The 21,731-nt window shown below is 54.4% G+C and overlaps 1 protein-coding gene across 1 annotated transcript in view; it reads left to right on the top strand.

Moving 5' to 3' along the window:
- Positions 1-4,900: 4,900 nt before the first annotated feature.
- The window catches only part of LOC144247817 (serine/threonine-protein kinase pim-1-like), a 67,278-nt gene continuing 50,447 nt past the window's right edge, over positions 4,901-21,731 (top strand). Inside the window, 6 exon segments of the mRNA XM_085564076.1 lie at positions 4,901-4,917; positions 5,565-5,994; positions 6,392-6,442; positions 6,647-7,013; positions 7,688-7,867; positions 8,131-8,280. Coding sequence (XP_085420202.1) covers positions 4,901-4,917; positions 5,565-5,994; positions 6,392-6,442; positions 6,647-7,013; positions 7,688-7,867; positions 8,131-8,280 — 1,195 coding nt within the window.

Below are 21,731 nucleotides of genomic sequence, written 5' to 3'. Positions count from 1 at the left end.
AAACCAGATTTAATATTAAGCGACAGCACCACAAAGTTCCCTGGCAAGAGTCACTCTGCTCCTGACTGAACACTTCACACTTAAGGAACACCTAGGAAACAAATCAACCACAAATCCAAACAAAATTCAGGCAATCGAACCAGAAATGATCAGGGAACTGTCCCTTTATGCGGCATAGGGACACATAGAACAGTGAGGGCAAGGATAAAAGGAATATGGCCCAAAACTGAACAGAGGTCAAATTTAACAGGACTTATACCTTAACCTTAACTTCTACCTTCAACTTCAAAATTTAGCAAAAGAACAGATATGAACAGCATTTAACATAACTTTTAACCAACGACTTTTCAATTTAACAGAGGAATATCATTTAATACTCTTTAGCTCAGCTTATAACTTATAGCAAAAGAACAACTCTTAGCAGCATTTAACTTAGCTTAGGCTGCATCACTTGACCTCACTTACAGGCCTGACTGGCTCAGCTATCCAGGGCACTCAGAGCCCTCAGAGAGCAGCATTTCTGCCACATTCCCCAGCACAGGCACTCCTGTGTGCACACAGACACAGAGAGTCAGTGCAAGGCACCTGTGAGAAATTCCCCTGAGGGCAGGGAAATGCTCCCTGAGGATGCTTTGGCATCTCCCCAGCAGGGAAGGGTTGAGCCTGGAGGAGTGGGGGGATCGGCCCAGGCTCCCTCCTTGTTCAGGATCCCCGAGTGCAGCAAACGGGAGAGTTCCCGGCTCGGAGAGGCCCCACTCAGAGGGAGTCGCTGGCCCAGGAGAGCTCCAAGGGCTCCTTTTGGAGCGCTGTTTGTAGGGCCCCAAGAGAGGGGCTGCAGTCCCAGCCATGTTTCATCCTGGCCGCACTTGGCATCAGCAGCTTTCTTTGGCAGGGTGAGAACAGGGATGTTGTGCCACCAAGGGAACACAAACAGTTCCCAGGGCTGCTCCTAAAGTAACCAGGAGCTGGCTGGGCAGCAGCAGTGCCTGGAGCAGAGCGTGTTTGTGATGAGCTCCAGAGGAGCTGAGCCCAGGGGCTGCTGGCCAAGGCCGAGGCCCAGTGAGGATTTCTCAGCTGGCAGGGCGGCCTGAGAAGGGGAGGAGGGAATGCACCAGCACAGGAACCATGGAACCAAGGGAGCATTGTGATATTGTGGGGCCTGTGAGACCTAGGGACCATTGTGACACTGTGGGGCACCATGGAACAATGGACACCATTGTGACACTGTGGGACCTGTGACACCAAGGGGCCATTGTGACACTGTGGGACCTGTGACACCAAGGGGCCATTGTGACACTGTGGGGCACCATGGGACAATGGACACTATTGTGACACTTGGGGGACAGATTGGATCATGGAGACCATTGGGATACTATGATGCCCAATGGAATCAGCAAAGCATTGTGGCACTGTGAGGCCTCATGGAACCAGTGAGACCATTGTGACCCTGGGGTCCCCACAGAACCAAGAAGACCATTGTGACACTGTGGGGCCTTGTGTCATCAGTGGTCCATTGTGACACTGTGGAGCCAAAGGAGACCATTGTGACACTGCAAACCCCCATGGTCCAAAGGTCCATTGTGACATTGTGGGTTTCATGGAACAGAGGACTCATGTGTCATTGTGGGGCCTGGGGAACCATGGAAACCATTGGGACACTCCATGACCTCATGGAATCGTTGGAACCATTGTGAAACTAGGAGGTCTCATGGAACCCAGGGGCTATTGTGACTCTGTGGGACCCCATTGAACCAAGGGTCCATTGTGATACTGTAGGTCTTCTTGTAATTAAAGAGAAATTCTGACACTGTGGGGCCCCATGCAACCAAAGGAACACAGAACAGGTCTGGCTGGTTTGGCCTCCCTGGACTGCCTGACTGGTCCAGCTGACCTTGGCATGTTAAAGGTCTCTTCTCCTCTGCTACTGGGGCTCACTGGGACAGAAAACACTGGGGCTCCCTGCTTTCCTTCCAATGGAAAAGAACTGTCCTTCTCCTCCAAGTGCCCATGGCCAGAATTGGGATTTTACGTCCAAATGTCCTTTTATCCAGGGATTTTTCCCATAGGAATATTGCCAGGACAAGTCTGGTTGACAGTGGTTTCATGAGGGTCACCTCTCATCTGTGCCCAAAACACTGGGGAAGGCTCCATGCTTTCCTTCCTATGGGAAAGAATTGTCCTGTTGTGTGTTTTTCTTTAGTTTGATATTTGTTCTGTGTATGTTCAACCTCCCCCACTAGTCTCCTCCCTTGCCCAGTTGTCAATCTTCCCAAGCTCTTCCCTACCCCCCTCCTCTCCAAGTTGTCAATCCTCCCTTTTCCCTGCCCCTTTCCCCAGAACATTCCCTGTCACTCCTCCTAGCCTCCTCCCCTGCTTCCAGAGCATTCCCTGTCTATTTAGTGAGGCTCAGCACCCTTTTGGTTACTTTGTGTAACTCCACTGCCCTGTTTCCCCTGATAGTTTTGTGCTATGTTAGTCCCTCCTTAGACTCTTCCCCAGGCGTACCCTCAGTGGTTGCTGTTCCTATACCCCGCCTCTTGAGTTCTGGTATAAAACCTTTGCTCGCCCTCCCCAGAGGGTCTTGGGGCTCACTGAATAAAACCTTCCTGTTCGCCCCCAAGTCCCGTGTCGCCTCCCCATGCCCAGTGGGACTGCAGAGCTTCACAGGGGGAGCAGCCGCCCGTTCTCTTCCCTCTCACCGCCCAGCACTCCACTGCTCGGGGTATCGCGGCAAGAGAGGCTGCCCACATTACAACACTGTCCTGCTTCTCCAGGTGCCCATGGCCAAAATTGGGATTCTGTCTCCAAAATTCCCTATATCCAGAGGCTGCCTGCAGACAATCTCCATTCCTGACAAGTCTGGCTGACCTTGGCCTTGTAAGGCTCTCATCTGCCTTCCAAACACTGGGGCTCTGTGCTTTCCTTCCTATGGAACAGAACTCTTCTTATCCAGGTGCCTATGTCCAGAATTGGGATTACACCTCCAACATTGCCTGGTGTGAAAGACTGGAGGAGATTGTTGGCTGGGAACATTTTGTGTGTGGGGGAGGAAGGGGCAGGTCCAGCCCTGCCCGGCCCTGGAACCCCAATCCCCCCAGAGCCTCTATCCCAGCCCAGCAGTGTCTGCCAGTCCCTGGCACAGCACAGGCAATGCTCCACAGCCACCTCTGGAGCTCCCAACCCAGCTCCTGAGTGACCAAATGACCCCAAGTCCTCCCTGGGGCTGGGGCAGCAGAACTCAGAGGCACCAGCAGCTCCAGCTGGGAAATGGAGTGTGGGATGGGGCTGTGAAAGCCCTGCCTGGGCTGTGCCAAGCAGGACACACAAGCCCTGACCCTCATCCCCCAAGCAACTCTCTCAAGGAGACATTTAAAAGGAATTACAATAATTTGTGTACTCTGAGTTAGATTCACTAGAGAAATAGTGCCCCAAAACTCATTAACATTCAGAATACTTGAACAAGTCAAGCCTCTGGGAATAATTTGATTTAAGTTTTAAGTCCTCATGCAGTTGGAATAGATATGAAAATCAAGACCCTTGATGGCTGACAGTCCCTACCCCCACCCCACCATTTCCCCCATCCAAGCCCTGGCACTCAGAGCAGCCTTGTGCAAATCTGAGCTCCCTCCAGCCCAGGCTGCACCTGCAGGTTTCAGCTCCTTGGCTCCAACCCCCACCTGCTTTCCTTGGAGTAAGAGCTGCCTGAAGACACAGAGGGATGTTCAATTCTTGTCAGCCAACAAAGCCAAGGGAAGACACAGCTCCATCAGATGCAGAAGTCATTCCTCTGCTGGCTATTAAATCCACTTTGCACAGTAGCCAGTCTCAGAGCAATGGAAAACACTTTCTGTACCCAGCACAGATCCCAAGGTCCCCCCAAACCCTCCCTGCCCCGATTCTGCCCAGATTTGCTCTTTGCACACACGAGTCACATGCTGAAGTCAGGAGCTCCCTCCATGCCCAAAGGGAGGAAAAGAGAGAAAGTGGATGAAGAGCTCTCCTGTGCAGAGCCAAGGTCCCAAGTGCCCCTGCAGTGGAAACCACAACTCATCAGGTTTGTGTCCTTTGGGCTCAGGGATGGTGACACTCAGAGGCACAGAAAGGTTTCTTGCCAACAAACAGGAGTTGAACATTTGAACAATTTAATAACCATCACAGACTTTCCTTTTTCTTCGAACTGTTTAAACCTGCTCTGGACTGAAAACCCAGAAAAACACTGGCAGCTCACACCTGTGGCCCACCGAGGTCTGGGACCCTGCATTCCAGTGCCAGAGGGACTGAGAAGAGACCGAGTGATCCAACTACAACCCACAAAAAGGACTTTCTGAATTGCCACCTCTTCAGAACTCTGAGGGGGTTTATTTCATATTATTCATGCTTGTGAATACTATACTTGTTAAATAAACTGGTTTTTTCCACTTTTCTCCAGGGAAGTCTCCTCCTGAATTAGTAGGGAGAAGGGCCGCTTGAACTTGATTTGTAGACGGACTCCTTTTGGAGGTTTCCTCACAAAATTTGCCCTAAACAGTCACAATTGTGCCACTTCACCAGTGGCACAACTCCCCAGCCCCCCAGGAAAAGAAAGGACATGTCAAGTTCTCCAAACACTTGGCCTGCTTTGCTGCAAAAGTCGTGCTGCACACACAGTGCAGTGTGGAAAGCCAAGAGAAGCTGCAGCAGGTGGCAAATCTTGGGACAGAAGCTCGACCTGATTCTCCATGAGAGGTTCTTGTCAAGAGCAGACAGGAGAAGATTCCTGGAGAAGTGGAACAGCTTTGCAGAAGTGCAATGAAAATGAAAGAAAGTATCTAAGATGTTTTCCTCTTCATTTCTATGCTCTCCTTTTCCATGTTGCACGACTTCTCCATGCCATGAATTCCAAATGGATCTCACCTCTAAGATGGGCCACTTAGCAATGTAAAATAGCATGAGCTACACGCAGTTTTCCTTCCCCTGTTTTTACTGGAAAGCAACGCTGGAGACATCAGTGCAGTGCTTGGGTCAGGTAGGAATCCTACAGCAAGGGAATGTGCCCCAAGGGTGTTTGAGCCTCAGCAAGGACAATGCACAGCAGCGACACAGCAGAGGGGATTCCTGTGCCAGTGTGCAGGAGTCAGGACTCTGGATCTGGGCTCCACACTGCAAAGTTCCCGTGTCTGGACAGACGAAGGGGCTGTCCCCGGGGCGCGCGGGGCTCGGCCGTGGGGCTCGTGGGGCGAGCGGGGAACGGACACGCGGACAAACGGCCTCGGTGCTTCAGTTGCAGAGGCAGCAGCGGCGGCGGCGGCAGCAGCGGCGGCAGCAGCGGCAGCAAAAGCAGTTTTTCTCTTCTTTCTCGTTCTCTCCTCCCTCTCCCGCTGTCGGACACCTTCCCCTCGGTGTCCTTCCCCGGTGTCCCTCTCCTCTCCCCGCCTCCTTCTCCCCATGCCGGGCCGGGCCATGCCCCCGGCCCGCCCCCGGCCCCGGGCGGGGCTGCCCCGTCCCCGGCCCCGCCCGCCCCGCCGCGGTCTCGCCTCCGCCCGGCTCTGGCCGTGCTGGCGGTGGCGCTGCCGGGCGGGCATCAGTGCCTGGGGCTGGGCCGGCATCGCCGCCCTTTGGCTCCGCCTGGCCCGAGCCCGGCCCCGGCCCCGCCGCAGGGTCCGGCCCCGGCGCCGGCGCCTCCCGGGCCCCGCGGAGGACACACGCGGCACGGCCGCTCCCGCCGCCCCCGCTGCGGCTTCCCCGGCCCGAGCTCCGCCGCTCGGCAGCGCGGCCGCCGGCCCCGAGCCTCCCGTGTCCCGTTGCCGAGACCGAAGGCCTGGGGATGGCCGGCCCGAGGCGCTCGGGGGGCGCTCGGGGGCCGCTCCTGGCCCCGGGCCGAGCGCTGACAGCCGCGTCCCGCCCGCAGGGAAGGCGCAGGAGGCCCTGCAGGAGCGGTACCGAGTGGGTTCGCTGCTGGGGCGCGGCGGCTTCGGCAGAGTGTTCGCAGCCACGCGGCTCTCGGACGGCGCCCCGGTGAGCGGCGGGGCCGGCGGCGGGCATGGAGGAGGAGGAGGAGGAGGAGGAAGAAGGAGGAGGAGGAGGAGGAGGAAGGAGGGAGAGGAGGAGGAGGATGGAGGAGGAAGAGAAGGAGGAGGAGGAAGGAGGAGGAAGAGAAGGAGGAGGAGGAAGGAGGGAGAGGAGGAGGAGGATGGAGGAGGAAGAGAAGGAGGAGGAGGAAGGAGGAGGAAGAGAAGGAGGAGGAAGAAGGAGGGAGAGGAGGAGGAGGATGGAGAAGGAAGAGAAGGAGGAGGAGGATGGAGGAGGAAGACAAGGAGGAGGAGGAAGGAGGAGGCGGAGGAGAAGGAAGCAGGAGGATGGGGCTCGGCAGGGCGGGCGGCGAACTCAGCCCGCTGCTGCCTTTGGCTTGCAGGTGGCCATCAAAAGGGTGCCACGGAACCGCGTCCGGCGCTGGGGCGAGCTGGTGAGTGAGCGGGGCCAGCGGGAACAGCCGGGCCGTGCCGGGCGGGGCTGAGGCGAGGCCCGGCATGGGGGAAGCCACCAGGACGCCTCGATGGGGAGCGGGCGTGGGGCCAGCGCAGGGCGCAGAGCATCCCGGGCTGGCTGAGGGGTTCCCCTGCCCTGGCACGACATCAGTCCCACTGGTGGCACCGTGGTCCTCCCGCAGCCCGACGGCACCAGCGCACCCCTGGAGATCGTCCTGCTGGACAAGGTGTCCACCGGCTTCCCTGGTGTGGTCCAGCTGCTGGAGTGGTTTGAGCTCCCCAACAGCATCGTGATGGTGCTGGAGCGGCCGGAGCGGTCTCAGGACCTCCTGCATTTCATTCGGGCACGGAGGTTCCTGTGTGAAGAGGTGGCACGGGAGCTGTTCCGCCAGGTGCTGGAGGCCGTGCGGCACTGCACCAGCCGCGGGGTCCTGCACCGCGACATAAAACCAGAGAACATCCTGGTTGACCTGGCCACTGGCCAGGCAAAATTGATCGACTTTGGCTGTGGCACCTACCTGCAGGACACAGCCTACACTGACTTTGCAGGTGAGCCCGGGCAGGGGTGTGCTCCCGGTCCCACCATCTCATGGCCCAACATCTCACAGGCCAAGCTGGGTGTGGCAGCGAGGATTCTCCCTTTTGCTGCCAGTCAGGGTACTGAGTCTTTACCTGAGCTGCTTTTGAGCGGGGCTGGGTGGGGAGGCATCTTCCAGCCCTGCTGGCAGCCTTTGCCCACCACTCTGCCTGGGGCTGGGGTTGGAGCAGCAGCAGGCAGCCTGACAAAAGCACCCGTGGGTGGGGGTAGCAGAGGAGGGGGCCAGGACCAGTGCACCAGCCAGTGTGGTGTGCAGGCGAGAGGAAGGGCTTGGACTGCTCCACTCACCTTGTTTTCGTAATATTTTATGAAAACATAAAATATTGGCTTCATAATATTTTTGGGGCACGGCAGGCAGGGAGGATAAGGACCTGTTTTTTCCCCCAGCCCTGAATGGGTTTTTTCTTTACATGTCATGGTCAGGCCTTGCTGGGGCTTCTGCTGCCCTCTTCCAACACCAGTGGCTTCTTGTCCAGCCCTGAGTTTGTACACAATCCCAGGTGCTGGCGAGAGTGCAGCAGTCACTCCGTGTGTCACTGGGGCAGCCCCTGCATGCCCAGGGATGCTGGGGCCAGGCTCTGGAAGCAGCAGCATCCCCCTGATGAAGTCCATCTGTATTCCACAGGAACACTGTCATACAGCCCCCCGGAATGGACCCGCTTGGGCTGGTACCATGGCGAGGCAGCAACGATCTGGTCCCTGGGCATCCTGCTGCACCAGATGGTCTGCGGGCAGCACCCTTTCAGGAGGGGCCGGAAGATCAGCTGGGACCATCAGCTCTCGCTGCCACAGCGGCTCTCTCCAGGTGGATCCTCATCTCTGGCCACGGGGGAATACCAGTGCTGGGAGACAGCAGCGGGCTCGTGAGCATCTCGCTCTGGCAGCTGCTGAGGAGGTGGCACATGTCCTGCTCTCCTGCTCTCCTCCACAACAGGGAATTGATGGGAAAGTTTAGGCCCAGCTGGGAGCACAAAAGCAGCATGGCCTGGGCATGGGAAGAGTGGGGCAAAGCAGACAGGAGCCTTCTCTAGCTGACTGGTGGTTTTGGTTTCTGGTTTCTCTGCCCAGAGTGCCAAGATCTTATCAGGTGGTGTTTATCCATGCACTTCTTGGACAGACCTTCCTTAGAAGACCTGTTCTATGAACCATGGATACAGGATATTCACCTGCCATAGAAGAAGGGAGAGAGCCTCATGCACACTTTGCTGCAGGGCCCTGGTAAGTTACAGCTCCACACATGCCCTGGCAATCAGAAGCAAGGAAACCCAGACTTTTTTCCTTGCCTATATCAATGCACTGGGGTTGTTTGGTGGGAACATGCAGCCCTTGTGCTGGAGCTGAGCTGCTCTGCCCAGCACTGGTGGCTGCCATCCAAGGTGGTTTTGCTTGTCCCAGTTGCCTGACAGCTGGGGCCCTGGGCAGAGCCCTGACAGCCTGGTCTGACCCCCAGGGAAGGAGAAGGAGCCCCTGGAGAAGCTGTACCAGGTGGGGCTGCTGGAGACAGCGAGGACAACATCAAGGATGACAACCTCTTCCTCAATTTGGACACTGGCAGCTGAAGATGATGAACTTTTGGCACCTTCTCCAAAGCCAGGCTCCACAGTGAATTTGCAGATGAGTCCACAGCCGGGGAAATGCTCCCAGATTTGGGCATTGCTCAGACTGGCTGGGAACAAAAGGTTCTCCTTGTTCTGGGGCAGATGCAACTTCAGTCGGCTGCCCAGCTGCTTTTTGGCAGGGCTGGGGGCATGGGTTGGGGTGGATACAAAATGGGAGTTTGCTCCTGGCCCTGCTAACAGCCCCCACCACCCAGCATGGCCTGGGCTGAGGCTGGGGCTGGGGCAGCCAGCCCAACGCAAACAAACCCCCATGGTGGGAGCAGAGGTGGGACTCCAGAACCTGTGCAGGGGCTGCTTTGCTTTGCAGGCAAGGAATGGCTTGGGCTGCTCCACTGCCCTTGTTTGCTTTGTGATCACTGTTATTTTGGGGGGTAGTTCAGGAGGGAAGAGAGAAAGTGTGGGCTTCTCTCCCCCATGGGTGGGATTTTGCCTAGCATGTGGGGGTTGGGCCTTCCTCAGACCCCTGACAGAGATAAGAGTTGTTTTCTTGTTTCCCCATGTCTCTAATCACTTTTCAACAGTTTGTTGTTTGTTTTTCTCGAGGAAGCGTTCAATGTAAGGTCCAGTCGGGATTGGGAAGCGCTTGGGAGCAGCTGCAGCGTGGATGGGCCGTGCCCTTGGAGAAGGCTGAGGACATCATTTGGGACCAGCTTTTCTCCCAGCAGAGGATGGCATGAGGTGAGCCCCCGTCTGCTTGGCATGGTGGGATCAGAGCTTTTGGGAGATGGCAACAAGCACAAGGAGTCTCCTGCTCTGGGCAGCTGCTGAGGGCTGGATGTGCTGTGGCTGGCTGCAGGCTGGGAATGTCCTGCCCTCCTGCTCTGCTCCCAAAGGCAGCAGTGATGGGCAGCTCTGGGCACGGCTCTGGGCACAGCCAGCATGGCCTGGGCTCTGTGGGCAGCTGGGGCAAGGGGACAGGAGCCTTCAGCTGACGGGTGGTTTCTGGTTTCTCTCCTTGCAGCCAGGCTCTGCGGGTGCTGAGGCTGCTCTGGGCTCTGCCAGGGCTCTGCTGGGCTCTGCCCTGGGCACAGCTGGGCTGGCTCTGCCCTCACATTGCTCTGACAGCTTTGCATCAGACAAGCCCGTTTGAGCACAGTGCCTGAGCTTTCTGCTTTGGCAGGTGAGTGAGACTCTCCTGCAGGCCAGGAGATTGCAGCTGGGGACACACATCCAGTTGGCAAGGACCCAGACTCTCCACAGTCCCAGCTGAGCCCCTGAATCTCTGCAGGAATGCCTGGATCTCCACTATTCATTCTTCATTGCTTTTTGGCTGGAATTGTGCAGTTGCACTTTCTTCCTCCTCTAGAAGTGCCATGAGTGGCCAAAGCTGGCAAGTGAGCCGTGTTCCTGAGGCAGTGCAGTCTGGAGCTGATGGATGGAGAGTTGCCCTTCCCACTTCCAAACCAGAGCAAAAGGCCGTAAGTGGGATTTTTCATCCATAAGAAACCCGTGACAATTTCAGAGGGAATGTGCAGCTCATTCCCAGAGTGAGAAGGAAGGTCATCTTCTAAATGATTTGGGGTTTGACAGAGTTTAGATTCCCAGTCCTGTCTGGAGCTGGAAGGGCCCCAATCAATTTCCTATTGCTTTGACCACAATTTAAAATAACAATGTTGGAAACAAGCCCCAAAAACTTTAAAAAAGGCTGCTGAGGTCAGTAAGATGGATCCATGCCATCACACATTTACAATGTAAATAACTGAGTTCTCTTTTTAAAAAGATCATTTACCTCCTAATGCAAAGTTACAGAAGATGTTTCACTAACACTTGGATTTTATTTGTATCTTTTACAATTCATCTAATTGTTTTTTTTTTTTCTTTTTCCTTTTTTTTTTCTCTAAATAGAGGTCCTGGCCCTCTTCCAGCCAAAGGGGAAAGGGCCCCACCAAGTCTTGTTACCCACAGATAACATGGTAAAGCTGAACACTAAAGGACCTTGTGGGCATTATTCTGGAATTAAAAATGTGCCAGCTCCATGGACAACAGAATTATTGTTCCTAACTTGAATGAGATTGAGGAAAAAGAATGAAGAATTGTGTCACTAAAGTACTACTGATGTCTGTAATTTGTACCTTGATAGTCAGCCAGAACCTTTGTTTGCCAAAACACTACAGAGTTTCACCAAGGGATCAGTCATCAAAAATGTTTTGAAAATGTAAAGACCAAGGTAGCCAAAGCACTCAGTGTCACTAATTGCTGGGTATGTTCTCAGCTGAAGCTGGGAGGAATGGGGTTCCCTTGGAGGGCCCACCCTGTGGGGTGGCCAGAACTCTGTCAATGGGCTCTGCCTCGTAACGGAGTCAGTGAAGGGACAGTTACAGAAAACTCTGCTGTGGAACACAGGAATACAATGATCAGTGTGACAGGATTCACTCAGATTTCCCGTCAGGAGAAACCCAACCCTGTTATAGTTCTAGAGGCTACAGTGTCAGAAGATTTCTGTGCTTTACCATCACTACCAATGCCAGTAGAACTTGGGGTGCTGCAGCTGGTCAGTGTCAGTGTCACACCACTCCCAGCTGCAGGGCCACCATTTAGGCTCCTTCAGCAACAAGCACAGCGAAGACTTAGGGCCCAGAGAACATTTTCCACCCAAAGAGTGCCTTGGGTTTCAGAAAGCAAAAGATTCTGGTTCACCCTACGCCCCATTTGCACTGCTCTGTCCCGTGGAGCTGACATGAATGAGCTGAATGGATTATTAGAATAGGTAGCAAACGATGCTGTTAAAATGTCCAATAGCACATCCTATGAGCTCCAACAAACACAAATGGGGACTCCAGAGAACCACACGGCCTTGGATTATCTTCTTGCTGGCCAAGAAGGAACCTGGGCTATCAGGGGACGGGGATGTTGCACTGCTAGCAGTGATGGGTTTGAAGGCCAACAGTCAGGAATCACCTTGACAGAAAGAGCAGTAGAAGAGTGGCAGAAAGAAGAAAATTTTTCTTGGTGGGATTGGCTTCATGGCTGCCAAATTAGAGGCTGCTGTGAAATGCATTTGTGGCAGGGCCTGTGATCATTGCAGTGTGTGCACTTGGTGAGTTGCTGGGACACTTTGTGCTGGGAAGTGGAGTATTGAGACCTTCCTTAAAAGAGACAGTATCAAGAAAAGAGAGGCATTTGGTAAATAAGAGAGAAGAGCAACAATTTAAGCATGTTTTAAAAGGAACGTGAATAGTTCTGAGTAATGAACTTAAACTGCACTTAATTGTAGAACAAGAGGAGATGCCTTTATGCCTAATACCTAAATCTAAGCTGTGTTACTGAAAGAATTGTTACGAAGGTTGTAGTTGATTGTAGGTCTCAGGACCAATCAAAGTACCAAGGCCTGAACAGGTTGTGATTAAAGCCTGAACAGGCCCTGAGGCAAAGCTCACCTCTAGCTGAACCTTCCAAGCAAATGTTGTATTTGTATCCACTCATTAACGAAGCATGATTAATAACATGATCAATGTATGTGTTCCTTGATAAAACATGGATTTATCTTTCTGTATTTAGAAACAGACAAGGCCCCATCTGGCCTTGTTTGGGGGTGAAGGATCAAAGTCAACTCCCTTGGTTCCTCCTTCAGCCCTGGCCAGGCTTTGGGAGAAAGCAGTCAGGAGAATGAAAGCAGATGTTCTCACACTAGCAGTGATGCCAGCTTGTTTGTTTAACAGTGTAAAAGCTGGGTCCTCTCACAGCTTTGGGGTTGGAGCTTCATTGGCTGCAGAGGTGGAGGCACCTGCAGGAATTCCCAGTGTCTGGGAGTGGCTCTCCAGACCTTGGCTTCCCCCAGCTGATGTGTGGCTGTGGATGATGCTAAAACCTGAGGCTAACTGGTGATGGATCTTTCCTTAATCACTCCAGGCAATCTCTGGTAACAATGACTGGATGCATTGCTGAGCTTTTTTGTAATGCTTTGCTAATGATGATGTGCTTTGCTGAGCTTATCCTTTTGTAATTCTTTGCAGCTGTGCATGATATAAATGACACAATTCCTTCACTTGGTGTCTGTGTCTTTGGTGCTGACCCTGCCCACTGGTGAAACAGGGCCCCCTCCAGCCTAAGTGTTACCTGGGAAGAGAAAAGCCATCACTCCAAATGTCCCCCCTTCCTCCTTGTTCCCCCCACTTTATACCCTGAGCGTGATGCCCTATGGTCTGGGGTATCCCCGGGGTCAGTGGGGGCCACCTGTCCTGGCTGTGTCCCCTCCCAAGCTCTCCCGCAGCCCCAGCCCCTCTCCAGCGTGGCCAGAGGAGGGGCAGGCCAGGCTTTGGCTCAGTGGGAGCTGAGCAAGAGCAAAAGCATCTCTGTGTGCCCAGCCCTGTGCTCAGCACCCGGCCCAGCAGCGTCTCAGTGCCAGGGTCTGTGCCATCAGTCCCTGCCAGGGGTTTCCATGGCACCTGCCAGGCCAGGTGACCCAGGTGTGGTGTCCCAGTGAGGGCTGCCATGCAAACAGTGCCCAGCACTGCCCCTTTCTGTCTGCCTGACCCGGCCTTGGCCCTGGCCCTGGTGTTTGGTGCTGGTTCCGCGGCGCCTGACCGGCCCGCGCGGCACAGGGCAGGCGGCCACGGCACAAACCCACAGCAAGGGCTCCCCTCTGGCTCTGGGCAGTGACAGCAGCCCTGAGCAATGGGCTGGCGCAGTGGGCTCGGTGCAGTGTCCATGGCAGCAGTCCCTTGCAATGGCCAGTGCAGGTTGGGATGATGATCCACCCTCACAGCCGGCCCAGGGCAGGTGTGCGGTGCCCTTCCCCACAGCCTGTCTGCACAGAAGCACTTCCAGGGCTCTCTGCATTTCCCTTCCCTCACTCCTGAGTCACTCACACACCTCCCAAGGACCCACTGGGAGCTTTGAGCTGCAAGGAGTGCAAAGCTGGTCTGTCCTTCAGGAGTTGCTCTTATTCTGCCCTGAGCCAACTCTGGATTTGTGTTCATTGCAGAACTTCCTGTGTGTCTACAGCATTCCTTGCAGGGCTCTGCCTTGGGGAAGGGGAACCTCCTTGAGGTACCTAGGGCTTGGGACACACTTGAGGAGTGTGTCTGTTTTAAATGGGGAAGCTTAGGAGTTTTAGATTGCTTCAAAAAATAAAAGAAGAAAACCCCTCTTTGCCTGAGTGCAGCCATTTCTCCAAGCACAGCAGGTCCCAGGTGACTGAGCAGAGACAGGACGGGCTTGGGCTATGTGGAGCAAGGTTGTCCACACTGCCTCAGACCTCAAGGCACAGCTTCTCTGCCTAGGCCAGACATCCTCAGGAGAGTCCCTGGGCCAATATCAGTCGCTGAATGCTGCAGCCACCTCTGCTCTAAATAGAACAATCATAAAATATACTCTTCAAAGAGGAATGTGGATTTTTTGGAAGTTTTTGCAAATAGTTTTCCATCAGTATTGTAGGAAACCTTCCTAATGGACTGCACTAGAGCAGAGGGAAATCAGGGCAGAGCCATGGTTTGTCAGGACGTGCTTGATCCCAGTGAGCCCCATGGTGCATTTAGAGCTGAGCCCTGGAAGCTCAGGGCCTGAGAGGAGATTGCACCAACCTAACCAGGAGTCAAAGTCCGAGGGAAAACCCAAAGTGTCTCAAAGCATGAATGGGTCCCCTGAGGTCCATCCACAACACAGACCCCTCATGGACTCGTTGGAGAAGAGAATTGGAGGCCAGGATGGCACAAACCTCTCAGAGACTCAGTGTGGGAAGGAAAAAGGGAAGTACCTTAAAAGAACTGCAGCAACTTGAAGCATTATTGAGCCCCATTGAGTGTTGTTACTGACAGAGAATCTCCAGGGACTAATTCCAGCAGATAATTGGATAATTGCCATGGTTGCACAGAGCTCTCAGGACTCCAAGGCAAAGCCCAAGTCCTTGGAAGAAGCTGCAGTCCCTGGGAGCATGAAGGAGGGCCCAGGGCCATTGCTGCCCAAGGCTGCCCAGGCCAGGAGTGCAGGGAGGCAAAGGCTCTGTGTGGGCAGCTCAGCTGCTGAGCAGAGCCTGGGCTGGCTGGAGGCAGCAGAAAGGCCAAGGCCTGAGCCCCAGCCCAGGGAAGGCAGATCCTGTCCCTGCCCGCTTGCTCAGGGCTCTGCCGGGAGCACTGGCACATGGAGGGGTGCTGAGGGCAGGACAAGGGATGGCAGTGCCCAGCCTGGCTGGGGCTGTGCCAGGAGGCCCCAGTGCCTCAGGACAAGGTGTCTTCTCCTCACAGCCTTTGGTGGCAAGACGCTACTGGGCCCCAGGGCACCAAGGCTTGGCTTCTCCTGGCCACTGCCAGCCTTGCCAGGGCCCTTGGCCATGTCCAGCACAGCTTGTCCTGCGCTGTCCCACAGCTCTGCTGTGTCCCTGCAGGCTGCACACTCCCATCTCGCTGCCCCGGGGCCCTGCCCTGCCATATCCAGCCCTGCCCTGCCCCTGCCATGCCCAGGCCATATCTGCAGTCCCCCCAGCCAATGGGTGGGGGTGGGCAAGTGTTCCCGAGGGCACAGGGAGGGGACAGCTGGGCTGGACTGACCCAAGGGATCTCCCATTCCATGCAATGTCACGGTCAGCAATAAACTGAGGGAAAGGAAGGGGATAGGGCTGGCAGGGAGGGCTGTGGATGTTTTCTACCAAGACATTTCTCACACAAAACACAAAGTACTTGTTCTTGATCCTGTCCTGCCAGGAGGTGGCTGGACATTGTCTGCTGATGGGAATCAGCAATAGGGGATTGATTTCATTTGTTGTTTCTTTGCTTCCACCTGTGGCCTTTGCCTTTTGATGCCCTTGCTGAGGCGGGTGTAGAAGCCCAGAAGATCAGGACCTGGTTTGCCTGTCCCAAACATCAAAAACTGGATGGCTGTGGGACCAACCAAGGATTGGTAAGAACAGCCAAGACTTCTTGGCAATAACACACTGTGAGGAAGAACAGGCTGTGGCTGCAGAAGGGGCCATGCAGATAAAGGCAGAACTTTTCCAGGACAAACATCCTTGCTCTGGCTCCTGGGCATAAGCAGGACATGGCCCAAGTGCAGGAATGAGAAGTGGGCATGGACTGTGGGGGGATCAACACCACCAAAGACCCCCAAATCCTCTGAGCCATTTCCAGAAAGGTTCAGCAGAACAAACTGCACGTGATAAGTCATTTGCACAGAAAGTGAAACACTTATTGCCAGGGCAGGGAAAAGTGATCAGTGAAGAGGTCCTCCCACCAAGCCCAGGCACATTTGTGCCCCAGCACCCTGGACATCCTATTGGCTGGATCAATGCTGGAACCAGGACTGGGGATCTCCTCTCTCTCTAATTTCCTTTCTCTCTGCCCCTCTGATTCACATCTCTGTGTCTCTCCTGTCTGTGTCTCTCTTCCCTTTCACCTTTCCTCTTGTGCCTTTCTACAGAATCTATTGACATGCCCTTTTATAGCTCAGGGACTGACATCCCAGTTTCTATGCCAAATGCAAAATGAATTAATAAAACTTTATAGGTCTTTGTGGACTCTCTGAGCTTTTTAATTTCTTTCAGCCACGAGCATCTATAAAACTTGGGTGTCTCCTTTGCCTTAAGTTTGGGAGATCACAGAGAGAGAGGGAGAAAGAGGCTCGCTGGGCCCCTGATGGCCGCACACATTTAACCCGCCAGTGTTGTTCTGCTCAGCTTTTCTCTAGCAGGCAGCATTAACCAGATGCAGCTGCGCAAGGGTTTCCAGCAATTTGGCATCATCCACAAAGGACTTGGAAGTTCATTTTTTCCCATGGCACAGGGAATATATGAATATTCCATTGTAGTCAAGGGCTGGTCACTGCGGGATGTCACCAGGGTGTGGCTGCCAGGAGGACTCTGTTCCATGGACAACATTTGACCCTCATTGTTCAGCCAAATTCCCACTCACCCCACATTCCATTCCTTCAGCCCATCTCTCTCCAATCTGGCTTTGAGGAGACCCAGCAGACTATGTCACAGACCCTGCTAAGGTCTGGGCAAAGAACATCCCCTTCTTTTCCCTCCCACGTGGGTTCTGCAGTCCCTGCCTTGTGCTGCCAGTGCGTGGAATGTCTGCAGGAGGATTTGCCACATCCCCTTCCCTGCTGAGCCTGACCAGTCTGTGACTGTCCCCATCCCCTCCCTGCCCTGTTTGCAGACTGGTTCTATGTCTGCCCTTCCCAAGTGCCCAGGACCCTCTGGGATGGCTCTGGTGTAGTAGATAGGGACAGGCGAACGGAAGATTTCGGGATGTGACGGAAAGAAAGACCCCTTCCCCCTCTCACCCTGCAACATGTTATCCATTTACCCCAAAGAATGTAACCACACCTAACCCAGTAGTTTTCCACTCCTGACTAACCCTAGAGACCCTACCAACCCCCCCTGACGTAGCACAGTCCCCCAAGACTATTTAAACCCATGAGATAAGATAATAAAGGCTTTCGACCGTCCACCACACTGGTGCCTGCGTGTGTCGTTGGCCCGAGTGGCCCAGGGGAGACTGGGCTGCCGTGCTGTTCCTTGAAACCAGGTCGCCTTGCCTTCCCCTGAAGGCAACATAACTGGTGCCGAAGGCCGGGAATAATTCGCTCGGGCAGCGGGTGTCGCCTGGACAAGAGCAGCGGCCGGACCGGTGGAACCGTGTTCTCGGCAAGGGAGACGTCCCAGGACCCGCGATCATCATGGATGCCATCGCCAGGGTCGTAAGTGAGGTTCATAAGCAATGGGGAATTGAGTGTAAGCTCAAAGACTTTTATCTTGCTATAGCAAGGCTGCTTGAGCTTGGGGCAATTGAACGCCCTGTGGATGTTTTGCATCCGGAGATATGGGAAAAATGCACAGCCGCGCTGGCCGAGGACACGAAATCCTCAGGCAGCGGCAAATGCCTTAAGGCATGGGGAAAAGTAGAGAAAGCCCTGCGCAGAGCAATAGAAGAGCAGGAGACATGGAGCGCAGCGCGTACGTGTTTATTGGTTACACCCAAGCTAGGGGTAGGAGCGGCAACGCAAACCGCCCCTGAGGGTGACCCACCCGGGAGCGGGGATCCGGGGGGCCCCAGCGCGTCACCCCCCTCCCCGGGACGGGGCCCGGGGCCCCCCGCGGAAACCTCCCAAAAATCCGCGGCTTCCCCATCCGCCCCGCCACCGCCGGTCGATGACCCAGTACCGGAGGTGCAGCAGCGCGCAGAGCTCTGTCGGCGGAGGCTGGCGGGGGAAGCCAGAGGCGCGGGAGCCGCGGCTCGGGGGGAGATCCTGCCCATGCCGCCTCCATACCCCTTTGAATATGGCACCGGCAGCCAAGGGGAGGGGCGGGGCGCGGGCAGTCTCGGCGCGAAGAGCCCAGAGGCGCGGAGTTTTGCTAATGCGCGTGTGCGGGAGAAACAGGAGGAGAGCGGCAGAGGGCTCGGAGCTGATCGGCAGCCGCGCCTGACGCTGCCACCATATAAGGGAGAAACCCTCCCCTGCAGGAGGCAGGGCGAGCCCGGGGGGCGGCAGCGGCGCCACCCCCGGGGGGAGGAGCGGGGTCGGAGCCGCGCAAAACGGCACCGAGCCCCGGAAGTGCGCTGGCATTCGACTTCCGACTCGGAGTCCGGCAGCAGCTCCGGCAGCTCGGAAGAACTGTCGGGAGCCAGCTGGGACTCTAAGACGAAGAGAATAGAGCCAATGCAATTTAAAACAAAACCAAGTAAAGCTTTAAGCCGCACCGAAAAGCAGCCACAATACAAACCAGCCCAGTTTACCGACTGGGGAGAAATAAAAATAGCCTGCGCTGAGCTGTCCCCAGCTGGCATGGCAGCCCGCCGCGGCGCCTCCACCCCAAGCACGCCCGAGAAGAGCCTGTTGGAGCTGCGGGAGGAAGGGGCACCTCGCTAAGGAATGCAGGTCCCAGCCCCAAGGAAACGGGAGAGGGAGGGGGCGTGCGGGCTGCACCCAGCCTCCTCCCGCTGCAAATGCAAGGCAGCCCATCTATGCCAACCCCCAGTGGGATGGGGCGCCCTTATACCCCATACCCCCACGGGAGGCAGCCAGCTTCGTACCCTCACCAGCGAATTTCGCAACACAGCCTGCGGTACCTTCGTACCCACTACCGCCGCAAACAGCGCCTGTGCCGCGGGGTCAGCAGGGGACGCCCCAGAACGGGACCCCTGGGTGGCCCTGGCCATGAAAATAGGGAAGGAGCCACCGAAGGTGTGGGGGACGTGCCGCCTTTATGGCAGTCAGGACCCCCATGTCATAGGGCTTCAGTTTTGGGCAGACACAGGAGCAGACTGCTCGATTTTTCCCCAAACACTGTGGCCCCGACACTGGCAATGCAAAGAAGTCCCCCCAGTGAACAGAGTGAGAGGGCCGTCCCGGACTTAAAAATCACCAGACCCCGTATGGGTCGAGCAGTGGCCCCTGTCAAAGCCTCGAATGGCAGCCTTGCTAGAACTGGTCGACCTCGAGCTGCAAAAGGGTCACATAGAACCCTCCACCAGCCTGTGGAACACCCCTGTGTTTATATACTAGAAGCTACCTTTCTAACCCTAAACGAAACCAAACCGAACCTGACTAACTCCTGTTGGCTTTGTTATGATGTTAAACCCCCTTTCTACGAAGGCATTGCTTTAGACACCCCCTTCAGTTACTCCACAGCCAGTGCCCCCCACCAGTGCAGATGGGACACTCCCCGCAGAGGAATCACCCTGAGTCAAATCACAGGACAAGGCAAATGTTTTGGCAATGCAACTTTAGCAAAGCAGAAAGGCAACTTCTGCACTAAAGTTGTCAAGCCCAACAGAAAGACCAATAAGTAGGTGGTCCCATCCGCATCTGGGATGTGGGTTTGCCAGCGATCCGGAGTGAGTCCTTGTGTGTTCCTTGCCAAATTTAATGACTCTATTGACTTCTGTGTCCAAGTTCTGATTGTTCCTAGGGTCCTGTACCACTCAGATGAAGAAGTGTACCACCTTTTCGAAGAACCTGACAGACTGCACAAAAGAGAAATAATCACAGGTATAACTATCGCAATGCTGCTCGGCCTGGGAGCAGCTGGTACAGCCACAGGTGTCTCAGCCATCGCAACCCAACAGCACGGACTCTCTCAGCTGCAAATGACCATCGATGAAGACCTGCAGAGGATCGAGAAATCCATCTCCTATCTAGAGAAATCAGTCTCTTCGCTTTCAGAAGTAGTTTTACAGAATAGGCGAGGACTGGACCTCTTGTTCATGCAACAAGGAGGACTGTGTGCAGCTTTGAAAGAGGAATGCTGCTTTTATGCAGATCATACAGGAGTCGTTAAAAACTCCATGGCAGAACTCCGAGATAGACTGGCTCAAAAAAAGAGAGACAAGGAAACCCAGCAGAGCTGGTTCGAATCCTAGTTCAATCAATCACCTTGGCTCACCACTTTAATTTCTGCCCTGGTAAGTCCACTGGCAATACTGCTTTTAGCTGTTACCATAGGACCATGCCTGCTGAACAAGCTGCTCTCGTTTGTTCAGGCCCGTCTAGAACGGGCAAACATTCTGTTTGTAGGCCAGCAACAAATGCTGTAAACCAAAAACTGCTAACACAGTCAGCTGCAAAAGCCTTCGAAACTCACCTTGCGAGATTTACTCAAGTTTACCAAAAACCCTTTTTTCCTTACCAAGTTACAAGTTTGTACCTCACTCCAGTGCCTATATCTACGACTACCTCATGTTACTTATGAAAAGGAGGGGGGAGATGTAGTAGATAGGGACAGGCGAACGGAAGATTTCGGGATGTGACGGAAAGAAAGACCCCTTCCCCCTCTCACCCTGCAACATGTTATCCATTTACCCCAAAGAATGTAACCACACCTAACCCAGTAGTTTTCCACTCCTGACTAACCCTAGAGACCCTACCAACCCCCCCTGACGTAGCACAGTCCCCCAAGACTATTTAAACCCATGAGATAAAATAATAAAGGCTTTCGACCGTCCACCACACTGGTGCCTGCGTGTGTCGTTGGCCCGAGTGGCCCAGGGGAGACTGGGCTGCCGTGCTGTTCCTTGAAACCAGGTCGCCTTGCCTTCCCCTGAAGGCAACACTCTGGCCTTTCCAGGGGCTTTGAGAGAGGTCTCACAGTGACACTGCCCAGCCTTCTCAACATCCTTGACACCAAAGGCCTTTGCCACATCCCTCAGTTCCAGGTCAGTACCCAGGGCATGGCACAGCCCTGTCCAGGTCCTCAGGGTGGTTCAGAAGGGAGGCAGCTGTGACTTCTCCCTGCAGACCCACCACTCTAATGTCCCTCTGTGCAGTCCGTGGCTGTCCTGAGCATTTCCCCTGGAGCCTCCCTGCCCTGGATGTTTCTCTCCATGCAGCCCTCAGCACATTGCAGGAAAGAACTTAGGTGGTTTTACAGAGGATGTTACTCTCTGAGTTGTGAGAAGCGACATTCCCTTTTAAGGATTTTAAAGGTTTACTAAAAACTTTAACAAAATACAACAAAGGTCTGAATAAGGAAAAAGGACGGTGCAATGCTGGGAGTTGGCAACCCCGGCAGCCATGAGCTTACCTATAAATTGGCTGCTCCCATTTTTGTACCCCTGGGGGTTGCCTCAGGCAACCCTGGCCCCTGCCAAGGTGTGTCAGTCGACTCTTCTTTGCTGTTCATCCGTGGAGGTTTCTTTCTTGCCACTTGATGGGAGGTGAGGTGTTGTCATGCTGCACTTCCTAGTAACAAGCTTGCCCTTTTCTCAAATGTTTTATGCAAAGCCACAGGTACGCACCCTCCTTCCTCATGCCTGGACTACTGAGGCCCTCTCTTGGCAACTGTATGGGCTGGGGAAGATGGACTATGGGGAGAACAGAGGACATCTAAACAGCAAATCACAATAACGCAACTATAAGTCAATAGACTTTCCTTAACATACATATAATATTAATCTCTGAATTGCAAGAGCCAACCATTGCATTAGGCATTTCTAACAGAGTGAAGTGGCCTCAAGGCACTGTTTGTGCCACTGGAATTGTGCTGCCCCCAAGTGCTGATGATGGTTGTGATAGTAAAAGGGTTTTAAAATCATGGGGATTTAGGGTTAAAAGGAAAATTAAGCTTAGTAAGCCCTGAAAAGAAAAAAACACCTAGGTACATGTAGGCCTTGTACC

Source organism: Lonchura striata, chromosome 32 (genome assembly GCF_050655825.1).
Source record: "Lonchura striata isolate lonStrDom1 chromosome 32, ASM5065582v1, whole genome shotgun sequence".
Classification (NCBI taxonomy): Eukaryota; Metazoa; Chordata; class Aves; order Passeriformes; family Estrildidae; genus Lonchura; species Lonchura striata.
The sequence above is the reverse complement of the archived record's forward strand: the minus strand, read 5'-3'. Positions and strand labels throughout refer to the sequence as shown.